Raw genomic sequence first — 16,977 nt, 5'->3', positions numbered from 1 at the left:
TTTTCCCATTGAGTCCTTTGATTGGATAAATATTAAAAAATAAACAAGGTGCTTTCATGCTTTCTTTGGTCAGAAGCTAAACAAAGACAAGACTCAACAAGAGTACTAAAATTGATGTTTAAACTCACAATGATCAAAGCATAACCAATTTTATATTACATCATCACCTAATCCATGATTGAAGTCTTTATTAAGATACGTTTTGCTCGTTCAATTTTTATAACATTGGAAAAGGTCAAACAAGCAAGCACGACCTAAAGCTGAAACCCAATTCCCCAATCATAACACGCCTAACAGTAATAAACAAAAACAAAAAATGAAAACAAAAAAAATCTAGTACTACCAAAAAAAAAAAAACATAATTTTTTCAAAGTAAAATGGCTAAATAGTCATATTTTCAAAGTATCTATAAAATACTCTTGTTTTGAAATTTAATATTAATAATGTCAAGTTCTAAACTCAAAATAATATATATAAAATTCGACATTGTTATTATCGAGGTTAAAAAATAATAGTATTTTGTTAAATACTTTAAAAAAATAAGGGTAAAATAGTTTAAAAATAAAAGGTAAATAGTTTTTTTTTTTTTTTTACAACTCGATTAATTAGGTTAATGTGGAAGTGGTAATAGCTCACAAGAGAATGACACTTGGGAAATTGTGGGAAAGTGGTGAGTTAGTTTGTGGTATTAAATTGTTCCAACAAAAATGGAAATAAATTAATTTAAACCAAAACTGAGTGAGTCAATAGTAGTAATATTTTGGTAGCATTAACGATAGATATGACAGAAAACAAAAGCACAACCATAACCGTACCCACCTCAACAGCTATAATCAACAACCGCTAAGCAAGCGCAGAGCAGAGAGAGAAAGAGAGAGTGTGTGAGAGAGACGTACCCTCCGACATTTTCTTTATTCTTTAAGCGAAAGCCTTTCTTTCTTCTTCTTTTTCTTCTACTCAGATCTCTCTCTCTTTCTCTAATCTCTAGCTTTTGGGTTTTCTCTCTCTCCCTCTATATCTCTCTCGTTTTTCTTACATGTGCCCCAATGTTCTAGAGAGCTAATCAAAGTCAACACGCTCTCTTTTCTACGCCTAAGCCTCACAGGTACATTTTCTACACGATCTGCGATTTCAATTTTTCTGATTCATCGTTTTTTGTGGTTTACAGTTTTTTTGTTTCAAAATTTTAATTTCTGCAGTTTAGAACCGATTTTCCGCCACCGGAAAAATGGCGGTTTCGGAGCCAATTACGCCGGGGCAGGTACGGTTATCTGAATTCAATTGAATAGTGAATATGTACTTTGTGCTGAAAGATCTGTGTAGTAGCTTGTGGTGTGATTTCATTCAAAAAACGTGGAATTCTATTTCCTTTTGTGCGGTTTGTTTGAAAATTTTGAGAGTGAGCACTTGATCTAATCAGGATTGTGTTTCTCATTTAATGTCGATGCCGCGTATTTCTGTTGTGTGGAGATGATATGTTGTTGGTTTTTTGTTAGTTCGCGAATTGGATTAGGTGTGTATTGGTTGTTTATCCAGATATGCTAAGTGTTTTTTTGTGTAGATTCGTGTATTGGATTTTTTTTAAAGTAATGCATTTGATGCAAAGTCTGAAGTAGTATTCACGAATCTCAGTCTTTCTATTTATGACTAAAATTTCTCATGGTTCATATTCTTCTGTTATTACTCTCTGTTTTTTCCCAGCACATATAGATTACTTGTTAACTTAGTAACTTTTTTTTTTGTGTGTGTTAGTTGGGTGTAAATCAAATGCAGATCATTACTCGGAATCAATAAGATCTTGTAGGTTGGGTGTAAATCATTTGAAATGACTTATTTCATGTATCAAAACTTTCTTACTGGCTTAAGTTACTTTCCCCAAAATTGACTACTCTCCTCAATTAAAGTGGGTGAAGAAACTTATGTTCCCCATTGATATGAGGACTCAATAGCATAAGTACTCTCTAAAAGATCGGTGTTTCTATTGGACATCATTCCGTACACAACTTTTTTTTTCTTACCTGGACACCTTTGACCAACCCCAAATGCCTAACATGCTGTGTACTTGCATCTAACAGACAGTGGATGACATAACTATCTTGTCTTATTATTGCAAATTATGTAATTCAATAAAAATTATAAGACGGTGTATACTAAATTGGTCCAAAAATTATCCTTCTCGTTTCTTTTCTTTTTTAATGTCCCCGTGTCCCTCCTCTGGTGTACAAAAATTAGTTCATCAGCTTAGTCTTACTTGATTGTTAGAACCAACTACCAAGAGTATCACTAAATATGATGGAATCCTTTTTATTTTTTTTTATTTTTTTTATTTTTTTTATTTCATTTATTTTTTCAATTTAAAATAGCAATCTCCCTGTGTTGTACCAAAATCACATCAAAATGTCCTAGTCCTTTGTAACTACTTTGGAGCACCAAACTGATTTTTTTTGGATACTAGTATAATTAATGTTAATATGTGAAATCATTGACAACTCAATTTGGCTTCAGAACTCGGGATTTTTCTTTTCTTTGGTGAATATACCGATACTCATTTTTTATTCTTTTTTTTTGTTTTTTTTTTTTTTAGTTTTCTCCCTGAGATAACACCTATTAAGATTTGAATTTTTTTTCATTATAATATGTTGGAGTTGATTGAGGAACTATATTCTCTTGTACAATGTCAAGTTAAATGGCAATCAATATGGAGCTGCACCTTCTGTATTTCTTTTCTTGTTCTGTTTGCTCATTACTGCTTAGTTCTTTTTTCCTTTGACCAATTTGCCTGATACTAAATGAAGCTTCCCTATATATGTCCCAGGTGTCCTTTTTACTTGGAATTATCCCAATTTTCATCTCATGGATATATGCAGAGTTTCTAGAATATAAGAAATCTTCACATCCTTCTAAAGTGTAAGTTTCTTTTGTCAACATGGAGAGCTACAAGCATGATGAATTGAGCTTTCTAATCTCTACTGCTATTGTTTGAAATACACTTGCTTTTATATTATGTTTTTTAACCAATAATTAATATGCATCTGCTTCCTTTATTTTGCCCATAAATATTTACTAAGCTTATTCTTTTTTAAACTTTTGTTATATGAGTATTCAAGAATGTGGGGCTTGCCTATATTAAGTTTTTTCCTCGTAAATGGTGGAAACAATATATGAATTATTTAAGATATTTTAAGCACAGAAGTGTTAGCTAGATTTTATTTTATTTTTAAAATATATTTGTAATTGTAACCCCTTGAGCCTCTTTAAGAGTCAATTGACATAGGACCTCATGGCCCTGTACTATTGTACTGAGAGAATTAATTCTGATACTCTGTTTGGTGTCTGTGCAAAACCCTCTGCTTTTTAAGAGCGTTTGTAGAGGAGAGAGAGAGAGAGAGAGTTGAAATAGTTTTCTTGGAAGGTTTCTTGGTCTGTTGAGCAAAGGTGTCTGATGGATCTAAATTGTGAACAAAAGGCCCAACATCTTATTTTGAGGTATCAGTTTTTGTCTGGCAAGCCGTTTACTGAAGAAATAATATGGTAGATAATTGTGATTAGTCCCTCTGCTTGGTAGTAAATTTTGTTATTCCATATGATAAACTTTTTTGATGTTAAATTTCCTTTGGCTTAATGTCAGATGGAGGAATCAAACCCTGGAATCAACTCCACAAAGGGGATAGAATGCCATTAAACCATAAGGCGGCCATTGATTTTAATCTTAATTATGAATTTTCATCGTAAAGTATTAAATAGAAAATAAGTGTCTGCTTATACATAGAAAAAAAAATTGAAGTGATTTTTATAGAAAACCTTTAATTTGGTAAGGAATGTGATTTAATTAGTTTAGCTATTAAGATCTTCAAGCTTAGTTTGTGTACTTTGTTTAAAAGTTTGAGGCAAGCTTTAGCTTATGACCAAGATCAATTTCTGTATTCAAACATGGTTTTAGTTATTCAAAAAAAGAAAAAGAAATTTGAAGTGATAATACCCTACCCTAACTTGTCTTATTTAGAATTGGAAGACTTGGTTCTAATCCTTCCTGCATTATTATGTTCCCTTAACATGAGTTTAGTGGCACCCAAACAGAAAAGTACCATTTTCAGTCACAGCATCCAGATGAGACAAAGCAAGTGTGAGAAAAAAAATATTGAAATTCTTATTTTCTATTGGTATAATCCTTGAAGAAATCTAAAAGAGAATTAAAGGATTTAGGAAGGGGAAGTGGCTTGGGGAGAGAGAGAGAGAGAGAGAGAAAGAATGAACTTGGTTTTTATCTCTACTCATTTACTTATCAAAAAAAATAGGTGGAGCTTGCAAAACGCCTCGTGGCTTGTTCTTTTACTGATCGTGTCTTTTTCTCAAACTCTGGGACAGAAGCTAACGAAGCTGCTATCAAATTTGCAAGAAAGTTTCAAAGATTTTCACATCCTGATGAGAAACAGCTAGCAACGCAGTTCATTTCTTTTACAAACAGCTACCATGGGAGAACTATGGGGGCTGTTGCTTTGACAAGCAAAGAGCATTACCGGTCACCCTTTGAGCCCGTCATGCCTGGAGTCACATTCTTGGAGTATGGTAATATACAAGCTGCAACGTAACTGATTCAGTGTGGAAATACTGCGGCTGTATTTGTAGAACCTATCCAGGGTGAAGGTGGCATATATAGTGCAACAAAGGAATTTTTATAATCCTTGCGTAGAGCTTGTGATGATTTTGGATTTTGGTTCTCTCCTTGGTTTTTGACGAGGTAAGCAGCTGTTCATTTTGGAAAGATACTCTATTATAGATGCTAATTTATGTGATCCAAATCTCTTATTTGAAAACCCAAATTAGATCATATGTCTTCTAAACATAATGGGGTTGCTACGCCTACACTGCCAACATTGTGATCAAAATCAAAATAAAAATTGATAATTCTGAACTTATAATTGTTCAAATAATGATAATTCAATTTATATACCTTTTTGTTTTGAAATTACAAATATAAAATCCAAAGACTTTGTACCTGTAAAGTCTTTAAAAAGAGTTTGGGAAATTTCGTTTTTCTTCTCTAGAGTCTTTAGAGTCTTCTTTACGCTATGCAGAACTTTTTAGTTTAGAAAATTGTTTCTTATAGTAACTAATTTTCCACACCATTTTTTTTTTTAAGAACACTAAGATCATCTATTGGAATGTATCAATTTTTCTTTTTAAATAGCAGTAACGGAGGTGGTGTCATTGCAAGGTATGGTAAACTAGTTTCATCAATTTAAAGGATCTTTTCAATAATTTGGCAAAGCAGAGGTGGTGTCCTTTTACTGCTTAGTTCTTTTTTCCTTTGACTAATTTGCCTGTTACTAAATGAAGCTTCCCTATATATGTTCCAGGTGTCCCTTTTGCTTGGAATTATCCCAATTTTCGTCTCATGGATATATGCAGAGTTTCTAGAATATAAGAAATCTTCACATCCTTCTAAAGTGTAAGTTTCTTTTGTCAACATGGAGAGCTACAAACTTGATGAATTGAGCTTTCTAATCTCTACTGCTATTGTTTGAAATACACTTGCTTTTATATTATGTTTTTTAACCAATAATTAATATGCATCTGCTTCCTTTATTTTGCCCATAAATATTTACTAAGCTTATTCTTTTTTAAACTTTTGTTATATGAGTATTCAAGAATGTGGGGCTTGCCTATATTAAGTTTTTTCCTCGTAAATGGTGGAAACAATATATGAATTATTTAAGATATTTTAAGGACAGAAGTGTTAGCTAGATTTTATTTTAAAAAAATATATATTTTTAATTGCAACCCCTTGAGCCTCTTTAAGAGTCAATTGACATAGGACTTCATGGCCCTGAACTATTGTACTGAGAGAATTAATTCTGCTACTCTGTTTGGTGTCTGTGCAAAACCCTCTGCTTTTTAAGAGCGTTTGTAGGAGAGAGAGAGAGATAGAGAGAGAGAGAGAGAGAGTTGAAATAGTTTGCTTGGTAGGTTTCTTGGTCTGTTGAGCAAAGGTGTCTGATGGATCTAAATTGTGAACAAAAGGCCCAACATCTAAATTGGGGGTGGGATTCAAAACCTTCCCTCTTGATTCCAAAACTTATTCCAAACCTAGTCCTTTAATGATTGTCTACACTCTACACACAAACCCAAATACTCAAATCCCATATGCATGCTCCCTAACCTGCCCTATGAGGGTTAAAAGTGGTGTTGTTGCCATCCCTAAGGAAGGAGCATATAGTATAATAATGCAGAAGAAAAACAAGAGAAAGAGAGGAAATAGAGATAGGATATGAGAGTGAGATGATGGAAGCAAAGAGGAGAGGGGGACAAAATCACATACATTGACTATGATTTTGAAGGTGATGAAACTCTATGTTAGTTCTGTCATTTAAAGAATTAATATAAGAAAGTGAGGAGTAGATGAAAGAATTAGAGAAGAAATTCATGAAATGATACTTTTAGGTAACGAAAACCATCAGAGCAAGCTCTTACTGTGATTATATGTACTTTATGCAATTGGTTTACACAAATATTTTTATGATCCAATGATTTTATGGTAGGAAGTTTTATATTAATTAATAATAGTAAGCATGCAGTTGTTATTATTAGAACTTCATTAATATCTATCAAACACTAAAAGCTATTGATTCTACGAATTTTATCATTTAAATTGTTTAAAGAACATGTGATCTCCATGTGATGTAGTGGTTTCTTAAATTATAATCCCTTTGTCTGACATTGTTTTTCTACTCTTCCATTTTAGGACATACCAAAATATTGTCCACTTTGAAAAGTTAATAAACACAATCTATATCTATATATTACTAAAAGCTGAAGCGTAGCAATTATTGTTGCTACGCTCCCGTTGAGCCACATCAGCGGCCACATTATCCACTTATTTTTTTTTTCTCTCTTTTAAAACTTTTATTCTCCCTATTCTTAAAAAAAAAAAATAAAATAAAAAACACCTCTTCTTCTTCCTATGAGTTCACATTTACTGTTACATTTTTTCCAAACTTTCCACTTCCACCAACCTTTCCCCTCCCTTTTTTCCTCTTCATCTCCCCACTACCCTCTTCTTTACCGATACACTTAATCAATTTTCTCTTATATTTTGACTCTTCTTCTCCCCCATTTTATTTTTGTATAAATCCGATAGCATTTCTCTCATTCAATCCATATTTTTCCTTCGAAAAAATTGTGAGTGCTCTCTCTCTCTCTCTCTCTCTCTCTATGGATTTTTGTTCTTTCTTACAACTCTGATTAAGGTTGATGGTTTTTTTTTAATATATGTTTTGATATTGTATTTTTTAAATTTTACATCACAAAGTCTTCTCTCTCTCTTTTGTAGCTTTGGTTGAATTTTGGTTTGGGTAAATTCCATAATTATAGACCATTATGATACAAATTTGAATGAGCTTTTTCCTTATCTTTCCTATGAAATCCCTTCCACTGGTTTTGCAATAGGCATAAAGGGTCAAGCGCAGACATAGTTTATGGGCTTACCATTTGTTGTGGTGATATCTTAGAGAAAGATTGCAAGAGTTGTATTGTTAATGCAGCCAACGAAATTCGGTCACATTGTCCCAATAATAAAGGTGCAACAATATGGTACTATTACTGCACATTAAAGTATCATAATTTGGATTTCTTTGGCCAAATTGACCGTGACACACTGTTCTTCACAATACCCAGAAAACATGAATACTAACCAATTGATTAGACAAAAAAAAGGAGAGTGTTTGGCCCAACTCGTAGGGCAAGCTTCTATGAATGCACAAATGTTTTCAGTTGGAGACTTCGATGTTGGAGACAATTACAAACTCCACGGGTCAGTTCAATGCCCAGAGACCTTTCAAGCATAGATTGTATGAAGTGCCTCAATGATTCAATTAGGTTTATTCCAAAATGTTGTGACTTGAGTAAAGGAGTGCAAATCTTTAGTGCGACTTGTGACTAAGATTTGAGACTATCTACCACAAAGTATAAATTTGGAAGTTGAAGTATCCTGACATCAATTCTACTATCAAAATGTAATGTGTAATTGGAATATACTTTAAGTTTGTGGGTGATGAACTTTTCTACTTTAAGAGTTGGTGATGAACTTTTGCCCTTTACAACTTTTATCCAAACTGGTACACAATTTTTTTTTTTTTTTTTTTTTTTGAGGAAGAAACTGGTAGGTAATTGAATAAGATTTGCTGTAGTTCCTTAATTTTATTTTTCACTAAGCATACCTTGTGCCATGTATGGGGAAAAAATTAAACATAATATAATACTCTTTAGGTTGCATCAATTAGCTCAAATAGTAAAATCTCTTTATATATATATATATATATAAAGCTGAAGCGTAACATTTATTATTGCTACGCTTTTGTTTAGCCATATCAGTGGCCACATCAACTTATTTTTTACCTTTTAAATTTTTTTTATTCTCCCTATTCTTAAAAAATAAATAAAATAAAAATAAAAATAAAACCTCTTATTCTCTCCGTTAGTTCACATTTACGATTACACTTCCTCTAAATTTCCCCTCCCTTTTTGCTTTTTTATCTCCCTACTACTCTCTACTTTACCGTTACATTTCCTTCGTCATTTTTTCTTTCTTATATTTTACTATTTTTTTCCTCATTTTATTTTTTTATAAATTCGATATCATTTCTCCCATTCAATCCATATTTTCCCACAAAAAAACTATGAGTACTCTCTCTCTTTGTAGATTTTTGTTCTTTCTTATAACTTTGATTAAGGTTGTTGGTGTTTTTATTTTATTTTATTTTATTTTTATTTTATATTTTTTAATGTGGTATTGTGTTTTTTAAATTTCCCATCACAAAGTCCTCTCTTTCTTTTGTAGGCTTGGTTGAATTTGGTTTGGGTTAATACTTAATTTTTTTGGAAATAAGAATTTGAGTTTATAATAAAACACAATCTACATGGCTTTAAATTTGAATATGCCTACCATTTGTTTGAGTAATAAATTATTATAAAGTCTATCTTTTATTCCTTTGATTTCATTTTAATTTTGGTTAACATAAATTGTAATTTTGTGATAAGTTTTTATTAAATTGATAATCTCCTTATTCTTTAAGAGATGAGAAATTTGAAAATTAAAAAGTTTAGTTGTATATTAGGCAAATATGACACACTACAACAGAAGTTAGAAGAATATGATTCTCCTTAAAAAAATATTAATCAAACATACAAAAAATAATATTATGATATATTTGTAGAGATAAAAAATCCTTGTAGAATTTTTTTTTTTTTTAAATAGATAATACTTGAAGTAATTATTACTTTTTATAAATTACACTCTATTACATAATATTTATATATTCCCACGCATCGCGTGGGTCTGCGACTAGTTATTATAACTTTTCTAGCTAACCATGTACTTTATTTGAGAAGTCAATAGTTCTTTTCCATTTGCTTTATTTGAGTTTAAATAACAAAGAGTAATTTTGGAAATTAATAACTTTTTACTAATGCATTAAATGACGTTCTCTTAAAAAGTTGATTTCCTTAAAAGACAAAGTTTGGCTACAACGTTCTTTAAAAAAATTAACATTGTTATATATGTTGAAAATCTAATTATTGGATTGCATGTTCTTTATGTTTTTAACACATGTATCGAATTTTGTGAAAATTAGATATTATTTACTATAAGATTCATAAACTTATTTTTTATGCACAATTTTAAACTAAAAAAACTTGCAATTTAAATGATTGATAACGTAGCTATTGATCTTTGATCTTCTAGAAAATTTTCAAACATAAAAGATATAAAAAGAAAATGTAAATCAATGGTGGATTTGTCAAAATTCACATATAATAAAAATATATTGAGTGAAATTGTAGCTGTTGGGGCATTTTTTGCTTCAAAGGAAACTCATGAGTACTTCTTTAGGCAAATTTTTGCTCTTTGTCCCACATTAGAAGAGTTTCCTTCCTCCTAGCACCTTATAAGGCATGAACCAATGGCATTAGAGTACCAAACTAGTGGTACCCTAATGCCATTAGTTCATACCTTATGGGTTTCCAATGTGGGACAAAGAGCAAAAATTGCCTAAGAAGTACTCATAAGTCATTCTTTTGGGCTCTGATACACTTAAGTCTCCAAGATTCTGTTTAATGAATATATTCGAAATTGAGAATATTTTTATTTATAAAAATGGAAGGAAGAAATAATATATAACTTCTCATTCTTTTCTTGATGCAAAATACTTTCTGGGTTGCAGTCATTCAGACGTTAATCTAGATGAATTGGGAAAGGAGACAATCAAAGAAGATGATCGGGCTGTTTTGCTGGAAGGAGGCCTCCCAAGATCAGCATCTGCAAAGTTTCATAGTACATCCATTAAAATGAACCTAATTAGGTAACTTGCTATTATGTATTCTTTTGGAGTTCTGCTTTGATTATCTTTGGGTGTTCTTACCTTCTGCTTCTCATGTTTCTAGGTTTCTGACAATGGATGACTCTTTCTTGCTAGAAAATAGGGCAACTTTGAGAGCAATGTAAGTCATTATCTTTTTTTTTTTTTTTTTTGATATACAAAACTTAGCATTCTTTCTATCTTCATATCATAACTGCATGCTGTAGGTCCGAGTTGGGGGCCATTCTGGTGTATTTCTACATATGTGATCGAACAAAATTACTGGGAGAATCTACAAAGGTGCATTTCTCCTGCTCATTGAACGTATTTCTTTAATCCCATATATATTGTTAATTGACGCCTTTGCACTCAGATGCTTCCCTAAGATGTCGTGTTGCATAGTTGCATACTTATCACACAAGGCAGTGAGGCACTTGTTTTCTATTTAATTCTGGACTCTTGTTCTTTTCTTCCTCATTATAGTGTTGCCTTATATCTGTTCATGCCCCTGCCCCAAAAAGAAAAATAAAATAAAATCATTTTTGTTATTATTATTATTTGTGTGGATTTGAGTACCTTCCATTGGGCCTGACCAGCTTCATCTATATAAAGATACGGGATTAAGTTGTAATCTACGAACTTCTTTCAGGTTAGGAAAATAGAAATTTTTATTCTTCCTTCCTTGTTCTCCCCGTTTTCAACATGCCAATGAGTTCTAGCTCAAACAATGCCTTCTCTCATAAGAAAAGGTGAAGATAAAGTCATTGGCAATAATAAAGAACTCTCTCTATTCAACACTTGGTGGAAAGCCTCATAAGATGATAGCCTAAAACTCTTTGCTTTTATTTATTTATTTATTTATTACTTAGCTGGGCTAGAAATTCAAATTTTTATGCTACAGTTTATTTGTAGCCAAAATGTACTATTCTATTAAGTTATTAGTACAAGAGAATAGAATAATAACCATGCTAATCTATGTGATGCATTTTTTTTATGACCTTGTTTTCCCAACAGTCTATTTCTAGCTAACAGGTGATGATGTTAGAGTCATGCTTTAAATTCACATGTTGATAAACACAATTGGCTGCAATTTATTATTGACAATTTTGATTAATTTTTGGTGGCTTTTTTGGGCAGAATTACAATCGGGATCTTTTCCTCTTTCTCAACATTCTGCTGATCATAGTTTCAGCATTTACTTCTTTGAAAAAACATAGTGATATGTCAGCATTCTCTGGAAAATCCCTACTTTACCTTACAGGCCTGACAAATCATGACTTGAAAAGAGTTACATAGATATTTCTTGTTGGATGCACAAAACATATAGGCGGGAGTAAAATAAGGGGAATTTGGAAGATGTTGCTCGCAAATTTAGCTTTTAAAGCGAATGTTCCAATAGTGCCGAGGAAAGTTGCCCTCATTGCTGCATCACAGTAGAAAATCGGAGTTGGGCATGAATTGAGAGTTGGGCATGCACATGACACCAAAGAAATTTTTTTGTAGTATTGCAGATTGTCACATATCAAAATTTCTCCATTTTGTTCAGTCATTAAAAGGAAAGTACAGGTTCCTGTGATATAGATTCATTGTCTGGCATCAAAGAAATTCAATATTCATTAGTAATGCAACATTGTCAATTTGTCTCATTATATGAGTGGAGGATTCACGAACTTTGTGTATGTATTCTGTAGGGACTCAATTTGGATTGACCCTGAGTACGAATGGGTTTTCAGCCCAACAAGCCCAAACAATAAATTTATAGAGAGTGGGTTAAAGGTTTAGGCGCTGGCCGTCGTTCAACAAGCATGAACTCTCATTTATAAAAAGATACTTAGAATTTCTTTACAACTGGGAGGATGCTCCTCGACCATGGGCCGAGGAGGCCTTTTGCTTCTCTTTTTTTTCTCCCCCCCCCCCTTTTTTACTTTACTTGCTTTCCTTATATAGTCTTCATCTTCCTATCTGCTTATTCCATCTGTTGATCATTCATTTGCCTCTGTTCTGGCCGTCCGTCCCATCAGATGCCTTATCAGTACTCGAGTGGTTCACTCTGATCAACGTTGCCCTGCTAAGGGGTTATATCCCCATTAATGCGGCCAGGGGGGTTAGGCGAATGCATTAAATGCGAGGGTGATAGCTTACTTTGGGCCTGGTCTTTCCCGAAAATCACCATTGTCAGGCCGAGGATGAGGAGGTTCTCGGCGTGGATTGGGAAAAGAGGCTTTCCCCAATTTAGCCTTGAATAGTCAGTGTTCCTCGGCATGGGCCTTGGGCTTGCTACCCGATGGGCCGAGGCTATCAGGCCCACGGGCCCCACAATAGCCCCTCAAAACCCTGCTGCACGTTCCCTCGGACGGGGAAGAGGGTTTTGATACCTGCGGGCCCTCTAGACGAGTCGCCCCACTTCGGTTCGTGTTAATTTAATCATTTATTATTTGACTTATTATCTTTTTTTTTTTTTCTTTTTTTTTTTTTTTGTATATATTTTTAATCTATGATCTTCTAAATCCTTACGATATGAAACAGATGATGTGGCGGTTAAATTTCTTTGTGGCATTTTGCTGCATTGTTCTGAACAATGACTATATGCTGTACTATATCTGCCCTATGCACACGCTTTTCACTGTAATGGTGTATGGAGCCCTTGGGATTTTTAACAAGTATAATGAGATAAGATCAGTGATGGCTGTGAAGTTTCTTGCAAGCTTTCTTGTGGTTATCTTGATATGGGAAATCCCGGGATTTTTTGAAATATTCTGGCGTCCTCTAGCATTCCTTTTAGGTTAGTAACCTATCTTCTGTCTTCTGGTTTTAATTTTCTGCTACATTTATTATTGATCTGGGAGTTAGCAAGTCATTTCATAGCTCAGCGATTAAGCTTGCCTGATTTAACTCTAAGTGAACTTAGCAGAAATGTGACAGCAATCAATTGTACTAAAGTTTAAAAATGACATTTTTTTGGGGCTTTAGGTTGGGTTTTGGTGTCGGATCTCATACTTTGTGGTCCGTTTCTTTTTCCTTTATTTTTTCCCAAAAGAATTTTAATAAAAAGGAAGCATGGGAGAATACAAGAGCACCACCAAAGATCTAACATCTAACATTATAAAAAGCTAAAAACTCCCTAAAATAATTACAAGCTAAATCCATAATATCCCTTAACCATTGAAACAAAGCTAAAGAGTAAAAGTCTCAAGTGAAGCTAGGAGTCCACAAGACCATCAACCAGTTTAGCATTTCACTCCCTCCAAATGCACTGGATCAATTACGATGGAATAGCATTCCACACATCTAAACATTGATTGCTCGGTGCTAGCTCTCCGACATGCTAAAAGATCCTGTACCAAGTTTGGCATTACATTACCCAAGCTACTCCAAATGAAGCAAAAGCCAACAAACAAAGCTCCCTAGGGACAATGCAAGAAAAGATTTCAGTTGTCTCTGTCATTGCTTTGCACATGCAACACCAATCACCAATGACTATGTTTTGCCTACAAAGATTATCTGCCTTCAGAATTTGACCATGAGCTTCTGTCCTAGGGGGGAAAAAAACTACCTTATGATATTTTTTTTCCATTTTTTAATCTAAGGCAACCCAATCAGCCATCCCAAATAAGTCATGGGTGAGGCACCCACTTTACAACCAAAAAGCTAAGCTAAATTATCCACATCCTGAACTGGTCCAACATGGACAATCTCACTCTTGCCCAAAATTTTCTTGAGTCCTTAAACTTGCCTCTAAACACAGAAGAATACACCAAAGAGAGAGAATCTCCTCCAAGTTTACCTTGCAATAAATGAATGTGTCAGTCACAAACAAAGAATAAGAAATAAGAAACTCTTCATTATCCTTGTTCCCCACATGGCCACATGAAATCCTGATAAATAACCACCCTCAACTTTCAAGGTGATTTTTTTATTCTTAATTCATGTATACTTACTTTGTGCACTGGGTATGACCTTTTAATACAAGTGGACTTACTGGCTTATGCATATACATAACAGTTACTTTTTATGACAGGGTATACCGATCCTGCAAAACCAGATCTCCCTCGATTACATGAGTGGCATTTCAGATCTGGACTTGATCGCTATATTTGGATCATTGGAATGATATATGCATACTATCACCCCAATGTAATCCCTTGAAAGTTTGGTTGTATGGTAGATCTTGCTTTCTTGTTGCACCAACTGCCAACTACTAAAATTTTCAAATATTTTAATGTTAAGGTTGAGAAATGGATGGAGAGATTGGAGGAATGTGAAACCAAGAGGAGAGTGTCAATCAAAGCAAGCATTGTTGCAGTTTCCGTGTTTGTGAGTTGCTTGATTTTGTTACCATGGTGTTTCTATTATCTTCTTATAGATTATTGATGATTTATTATTGAGTTTTCTAATTTATTGGTTTTATTTCTTTATTTAAAATTTTTCCAGGTTGGTTATCTGTGGTATGAATGTATTTACAAGCTGGACAAAGTTACATACAACAAATACCATCCATACACATCATGGATTCCTATAACGTGCGTATTGAGTAGTTGTTTTATTGGTCCTATTTGGGAATCATATTATGGATTACATGCAAAACGTTTAATCAGTTATTTCCTTTTTCATTTTCCAGCATCTTATTTTCGCCTTCTTTATGATTTCAGTGTTTATATTTGCTTGCGGAATTTCACTCAGCAGTTTCGGAGTTTCTCTTTAGCTCTTCTTTCGTACGTTTTCTATCTCTATCATGAAACCATTCTGCCCTTTAACCACCCCCTCAACCTCTGTGTATTCTGCTACCATATTTTGAGATTTCTTAATTGTCTACTTGGTATTATTAGGTGGCTTGGCAAGATAACTTTGGAGACCTATATTTCACAATTCCATATCTGGTTGAGGTGTGTAAACTAATTCATATTTTCATTTATTTTTCCCTAATTTTCCTAGTGATGTTTTATATAGCCATTATAAAATATGTTTGTTTAGTTTGAACACATCTTTATGCATAAGCATAGTGGCTTTCAATTTTATTTCCCTTCTGTTGCTTTATATGAGTTCATAATCTTGTGTAACCCTTCCTAGAATTGAATTGATACCATGATGTGAAAAGCATGTCCATCTTTTACTTGGTGGATGAGGCATTTAAGCTTTCATAAGAATTCTAAAAGAGCATTGAAATTTTTTTCCATCTTCTAAGTTAATGTTAAAAGTAAAGGTAGTCATTTCTCTTCCTCCTACAGTTCATAAAAAGATAATATTGAAAGGTTTAATAAAATGCAAATGTATAGAGAGAAATTGATAAAAATAAGAAGAAGGTATGAGACTATAAGAAAAAAAGCACCCAAAAAGGGAAGACTATGCTGACGATTAACTCAAGTGCATTTCTAATTTCCATATATGTTTCTGCAGATCAAATGTGCCTAATGGACAGCCTAAGTGGCTCCTTTCTCTTATTCCAGAATATCCCATGCTTAACTTCATGCTCACTTCTGCCATTTATGTCATAGTAAGCATATTTCTTCTTTACCCTCTGATTTTGTGAAAGCCACTCAGTACTAACATGTTGCTCTCTGAATTTGCTTATGCAGATATCTCATCGCCTTTTTGAATTAACCAATACACTGAAGACAGTTTTTATACCCACAAAAGACAACCGACGGTTGTTTTCTAATTTTGTTGCTGGGGCAGCCATTTGTGTGTGTGTGTATTTCATCGCATTCATTCTCGTTCAGATCCCTCATTAACCGGTAAGTGCCTTTCTGCCACTTAATTGTTATAGAGAGTGAACTTTCATAGTTTGGATTCATGAAGAGCTTTGATTCTAATATATTATACATGCACACACATGTTAAGAGAGGATAAAAAAAGGGGATCTTTGAGCCTTTTTTTTATTTTTTTTTATTTTTTTATTTTACTTACCTGTATATGATGATTGGCAATTCAATTTACTATTACAGGCCTGACAAATCATGACTTGAAAAGAGTTACATAGATATCTCTTGTTGGATGCACAAAACATATAGGCGGGAGTAAAATAAGGGGAATTTGGAAGATGTTGCTTGCAAATTTAGCTTTTAAAGCAAATGTTCCAATAGTGCCGAGGAAAGTTGCCCTCATTGCTGCATCACAGTAGAAAATCGGAGTTGGGCATGAATTGAGAGTTGGGCATGCACATGACACCAAAGAAATTTTTTTGTAGTATTGCAGATTGTCACATATCAAAATTTCTCCATTTTTTTCAGTCATTAAAAGGAAAGTACAGGTTCCTGTGATATAGATTCATTGTCTGGCATCAAAGAAATTCAATATTCATTAGTAATGCAACATTGTCAATTTGTCTCATTATATGAGTGGAGGATTCACGAACTTTGTGTATGTATTCAATTGGAAATTTTAATTGTGAGCGATTCTTTCGTATATTCATGCAACACAATCCTTTTATTTATTTCGAGTTTGTGACGTTAGTTTCATATTTTTCGATTTTATTCCAGTAGCAAATTTAAGAAAGCTGGGAAGTTTGTTTTCCTTGGGGACCAAAAGCATGGCAGTTTGATGCTTCACACTTTTAATGCCGCTTGTGAGCATTTTTGGTTTTGGTTTACTTATTAGCACCGTGAGCATATTATCAAACCCTAAATAG

At 33.4% G+C, this 16,977-nt stretch overlaps 1 protein-coding gene across 1 annotated transcript; it reads left to right on the top strand.

Annotated features, from left to right (window-relative positions):
• The first annotated feature begins 796 nt into the window (after window positions 1–796).
• LOC112037120 (protein REDUCED WALL ACETYLATION 3) lies at window positions 797–16,754 on the top strand. Its single transcript, XM_065761131.1, has 16 exons — window positions 797–1,105; window positions 1,200–1,261; window positions 2,816–2,907; window positions 10,218–10,355; window positions 10,438–10,494; window positions 10,580–10,652; window positions 11,490–11,639; window positions 12,840–13,134; window positions 14,371–14,486; window positions 14,580–14,666; window positions 14,784–14,872; window positions 15,002–15,064; window positions 15,179–15,235; window positions 15,747–15,843; window positions 15,926–16,084; window positions 16,295–16,754. The coding sequence occupies exons 2-15, from the start codon at window positions 1,229–1,231 to the stop codon at window positions 16,079–16,081; spliced, it is 1,503 nt and encodes a 500-aa protein (XP_065617203.1). The 5' UTR covers window positions 797–1,105; window positions 1,200–1,228; the 3' UTR covers window positions 16,082–16,084; window positions 16,295–16,754.
• Window positions 16,755–16,977: the final 223 nt, after the last annotated feature.

Source organism: Quercus suber, unplaced genomic scaffold (assembly GCF_002906115.3).
Source record: "Quercus suber isolate HL8 unplaced genomic scaffold, Cork oak 2.0 scaffold_398, whole genome shotgun sequence".
In the NCBI taxonomy this organism is placed as follows: Eukaryota; Viridiplantae; Streptophyta; class Magnoliopsida; order Fagales; family Fagaceae; genus Quercus; species Quercus suber.
The sequence above is the reverse complement of the archived record's forward strand: the minus strand, read 5'-3'. Positions and strand labels throughout refer to the sequence as shown.

Excerpts from the sequence above, each read along its gene's own strand:
- LOC112037120 (XM_065761131.1), top strand. The coding sequence starts at position 1,229 with ATGGCGGTTTCGGAGCCAATTACGCCGGGGCAG. Across the intron at positions 1,262-2,815 it reads AGCCAATTACGCCGGGGCAG|GTGTCCTTTTTACTTGGAAT; the intron begins GTACGGTTATCT and ends TATATGTCCCAG. Across the intron at positions 10,653-11,489 it reads TACTGGGAGAATCTACAAAG|AATTACAATCGGGATCTTTT; the intron begins GTGCATTTCTCC and ends TTTTTTGGGCAG.